Source organism: Lotus japonicus, chromosome 1 (genome assembly GCF_012489685.1).
Source record: "Lotus japonicus ecotype B-129 chromosome 1, LjGifu_v1.2".
In the NCBI taxonomy this organism is placed as follows: Eukaryota; Viridiplantae; Streptophyta; class Magnoliopsida; order Fabales; family Fabaceae; genus Lotus; species Lotus japonicus.
This window is the reverse complement of record NC_080041.1, coordinates 45,254,784-45,259,484: the sequence shown is the minus strand read 5'-3', so window position 1 is coordinate 45,259,484 and position 4,701 is coordinate 45,254,784. Positions and strand designations below refer to the sequence as shown.

Sequence of the window (4,701 nt, the reverse complement as noted above, 5' to 3'; positions counted from 1 at the left end):
TAATTTTCAAGTTTAGAAAACATGGTTGGGGTGTAGCAGCGATGGAGGTGGTAGCAACGGCGGTGGCGGTGAAGGTGGTTACAAAGGTGATGGTGGCGGCAATGGCCGTGGTGGGGTTGGTGACAGTGGCAGTGATGGTGGCGATGACAATAGTGATGGCAGCTCATTTTCATTTTCATTTTCAAGTGATCATTTTTTTTACTTTCCTATGTAACAAAAAAACCAAACATCCCCTTAAATCCTCTAAAATCTATATAAACTTTCTTTTGTAGCAGGACCAAGGAGAACGAGGTGGTTGTGAATTTTGAAAACGAGGTGCATTTTGCTCGGTAACAATTAACAAGCGCGCTAGCTGTTCACTGGAAATTTGAAGTACAAACAGTGAACTACGAAAATAATGTCTAAACCTCTCCCATCTTATTACCAGGAACAGGAAGCCCAACTCATCAAATAAATCTGTTCCTGAAAACTACTCCTTCGCAGCTTAGTCACTGCATAAAGTTACATTTAATTTGACTACTTCCGCACATTACAACAATGGCTTCAAGCATCAGTTACTTGTCCCGAGAAATTATTTCAGATCAAAACACATTCTAAGACTGACTCATCAAGATCTTTTGAAAAACTCAGAAGGCTAGCAGCTATACCACAACTCTGGATTTTCCTAGGTCCCGTTTGTTTTCTTGATAAAACCAATGATGATAGATTTTGATGCACATATACCTCAGGAATAAGTTTGACATCAAAAGTCATTCACTCTAAGGTGATCTGAAAGCTTCACCAGCATATCGTACACTTCCAAGTTCCTCTTCAATCCGAAGAAGCTGAAAAGAAGGAAAATGTGTATCAGATCATTATGTCAGTCACAAGGATTTCAGATTTATTTGGTAATATTCATGTCATAAGCCTAGCTAAAGCCTTGAACCAAAAAAGAATAAGAGGTTAAGACATGATTCAAGTTACCTGATTATATTTTGCCAACCGCTCACTCCGGCAAGGAGCACCAGTCTTTATCTGGAGGACAGAATTTCAATAATCAATATGAAAGTGACAACATAACGGCACGAGAAAACTTACAGTAGTTAGAAAGACTAAACAGCAAAAAAGAGTATCAAGGATATTGAACCTGTCCGCTAGCCAAGCCCACAGAGAGATCAGCAATGAAGTTATCCTCAGTCTCGCCACTCCGATGACTAACCATGACACCCCAACCTGCAGTCTTTGAGTCAAGTGCAGCCTGAATAGACTCAGTCACTGTGCCAATCTGGTTAACCTGCAATCAAAAGGATAAGGGATAAAACAAATGAAGCATTATGGAAAATAAAAAAAGCTTATCTTTTTTTGGTACATAAAAAAAAAAAAGCTTATCTAAAAGCAAGCTGTGAAGAGGAAATGCTGGGCTAATTAAACTAAAATATCAACCAAAGAATGAAACAAAAATTCTATTACATATTAGCAATTTAGCAAAACATGAGAAGGAAAAGTTGTATATGAATGCTAACCTTTAGAAGCAAAGCATTGCAAGCCTTCTTCTGGATCCCTTCAGCTATTCTCTTTGGATTCGTAACTAGCAAATCGTCTCCCACAAGTTGAATATCAACTGAAGAGAGTAGAGAAGACCATGATCCCCAATCATCTTGATCAAACGGATCCTCAATTGATACAATGGGAAATTCTTTCACAAAGTCTTGGTAAAGTTGACCAAGACTCTCAGCAGAGTGAACATGAGCTCCATCATTTGGCTGTTTCTTGAAGTTCAAATCATATTTCCTATCCTTAGTGTAAAACTCTGAAGCTGCAACATCCATACCTATTTTAATCTGCACCATAGTTTTTATTCCCTGATCAGTACATGTGGATATTCAAATTATGCAACAACATGTAATAGCAAAACCACTGCCTACCTTGCCAGTATAACCAGCCTTCTCAATGGCATCAATGAGTAAAACCAGCCCCTCCCTGTTATCCTGAACATTGGGGGCGAATCCTCCTTCGTCTCCAACATTACATGCATCTTGTCCATATTTTGCCTTGATTATGCCCTTTAATACATGATAAACTGTATCACCACATATAAGAAAGTTAACTGAATGTCACCACACCATAATAAATAATTGGTGACGAGAGTGAAAGAACCACAGAACATATGCTATAATATGCAGTCAGGAAAAATGGAGTTTAAGTTTAGATATCAACTTAGATGCCATGCTATAATCATAGATTGAGGAATCTGGTATCGGAGTGAAAATCAACATTATGTCATATCAATGTACTGACAAGAATGATAAAGTGATTGACCAGAAAGGAAGGAATCAAGTTGAACATCAAAATGCGAAACTGCAGTCAAAAGATGAGCAACAATTCATATAAAGCATTACGTTTCTAACCTTCACTGCCCATGCGGAAAGCCTCAGCAAATGAAGTTGCTCCAACTGGTAGTATCATGAATTCTTGCATAGCCAGGTTATTTCCAGCATGACTTCCCCCATTTATAACATTAAAAGCTGGAACCGGCATTACAAGTTCCTTCGTTCCTGAAATCTCCTGGATGTGCTTGTACAATGGCACTCCCTTTGCCCCTGCACCAGCTCTACATACACTCAGTGAAACTCCCAGTATTGCATTAGCCCCTAGTTTTGACTTGTTAGGAGTTCCATCAATTTCCAGCATAATAGCATCCACATCAGCTTGATTCCTTGTTAAACACAAAGCCATAAATGTCAGCTGCACAGCACAAAATGATAAAAACAGAACACCATACTTCTGTTGAAGTGCATCTAAATATAAAATCAGTTTCTCTTCCTTTAACAGATCAGTATCAAATGCTGGTACAAAATGACACTTGTAATTTCCCAAAATGGTCAGGATATACAAGATATGATCAACTACTAAAAATCACTCTTGAATCATAGCCAGTCAAGATCAAGCATATATTATTTTTTATACCAAGTGAACATTCTCCTTATTTCAAAATTTCCTAAAATAAGATATTATGATATTGTGATATTGCATTTTCTCAATAAAAATGCAAAATTATCCCTCTCTTCTCTTCCTTTCTCTTCCAAACTGCTCCCTTCAAACATTCAAGAAATGCTAGCCTTGCAATAGATGTCACCATCCCTTTTGATCCTAGCATGGTTTTAAGTTACAGTCCACAACCACAATTACAGCCACAATATAAATAAGTTTTTAGTTCCAAGCTTCCAGCAACCACGTCGCGACCGCACTTGAGGGAGCATCAACAACATATGTCCACAAATTTTAAGAGTTCTGATATATTCACACTCTCTCTCTTCCTATCTCTCCTTTTTTTCCATCACATCATTAACCATATCCCTCACTTCTCTCTCTTTTATTCCTTTCTCTCTCTAAAGGTGGAGCCGTGGAGGTGTGTGTGGTGTGAACAAAGCATTTTTGCAATTTTAAGGACCATGACACAACCTCAACTGCAGTGTAAAAGTAAAACCATGGATCCTAGAGCATAATCTTCTTGTAATTTCAACCAGTCTACCCAACACTCATTCAACCCAAAATTCAAAGTTTTACCTTCTAACCACAATACTCAACAAACAAACACATTAACAAACAGCACTAATAGAGTCCAAAACAGAGTCATAGAATCCAGAAGAATCAACTTTACCTAACGTCGACACCAACAAGTTTGGGGGCCAAGACCTCATTGATATTCCGAACGGCCTGAAGAACTCCTTTCCCGCCATAGACACTCTTGTCCCCATCTCTGAGCTCAAGCGCCTCGTAAATCCCGGTGGAGGCACCACTGGGAACCGCCGATCGGAAAAGCTGGTCGGTCACCAGATCCACCTCAACCGTCGGATTCCCCCTGCTGTCCACGATCTGCCTCGCCTTGACCGACTTCACGGCGGCGGCGGAGGAGGCACACACGGCGAGTGATCGCCGCTGCGGGTTCCGGGAAGGGAGGCATTGAGGCGGTGGCAGAGGGCGAGAGGTGATGAAGGAGGAGGGTGTTTGGAGCACGGTTTTTGTGGCGGGTTGGTGAGTCAAACTTAACGCCATTGTTCGCTGCAAAGTTTAGTTGAGTTGAGAGATTGTGAAGTGGGAGGGAGAGTGTGTTTTTATATTAATATTAATTAATATTGTGTGTGTAAATGGAAAACTCCGCCAAGGGGCGATGAAACTTTTGGAGGTTGTTGGGGACACCGAGGGAAGGTTAGTAGTGGTGTGTGTTAGGGTAGGTGGTAGTTTGCTATGCATGCTTGCTTGCCATTGTCTTCCCTTTCTTTGTACTTGTGTTAAAATTGCACTTAGTTGACTTTCTTTAGAATTCAAATGAACAAATTGTTAACAAATTTTTTTATAAAAAAATCAATACTCAATACTTATAGCATCTCCAATGCTCGGCTCTTAGCCCAGCTGGAGGTTTTAAGAGCCGGCTCTTATTTTTTGCCTGCGCTAGAGTTGGCCTTCAGGCTCTTAGCTACAGTGCAGAGGCTCTTGTGCAAAAGCCCCTGCTTTATGGGCTCTTACATTAAAAATATATTATTTTCTCCTACATGCTTCATCAACTACTTTCAGAGGGAAGAAACGGTAGAAGAAGGAAGAGGGACAGATTGCATAAACAAAAACAAGAACATAACCAAAATCAAAATTTGATTACAAAAATCCAAACTTTACATAAAAAATCAAACTTGTTAATGAAAAATCAAACTTTTACACTGCATA

At 39.7% G+C, this 4,701-nt stretch overlaps 1 protein-coding gene across 1 annotated transcript; it reads right to left on the bottom strand.

Annotated features, from left to right (window-relative positions):
* Nucleotides 1–395: 395 nt before the first annotated feature.
* Nucleotides 396–4,276, bottom strand: LOC130730865 (enolase 1, chloroplastic). The gene is made up of 7 exons (XM_057583032.1): nt 3,641–4,276; nt 2,388–2,695; nt 1,905–2,059; nt 1,503–1,820; nt 1,127–1,273; nt 964–1,014; nt 396–824 (listed from the first exon to the last, which is right to left on the bottom strand). The coding sequence occupies exons 1-7, from the start codon at nt 4,033–4,035 to the stop codon at nt 759–761; spliced, it is 1,440 nt and encodes a 479-aa protein (XP_057439015.1). The 5' UTR covers nt 4,036–4,276; the 3' UTR covers nt 396–758.
* Between the last annotated feature and the right edge of the window lie 425 nt (nt 4,277–4,701).

Bases quoted from the DNA above. Each gene is read 5' to 3' on its own strand.
- LOC130730865 (XM_057583032.1), bottom strand. From the start codon at position 4,035: ATGGCGTTAAGTTTGACTCACCAACCCGCCACAAAAACCGTGCTCCAA. The intron at 2,060-2,387 runs GTTAGAAACGTA...GTGGTGATACAG, and splicing joins TTTCCGCATGGGCAGTGAAG to TTTATCATGTATTAAAGGGC. The intron at 1,821-1,904 runs GTAGGCAGTGGT...ACTATGGTGCAG, and splicing joins AGGCTGGTTATACTGGCAAG to ATTAAAATAGGTATGGATGT.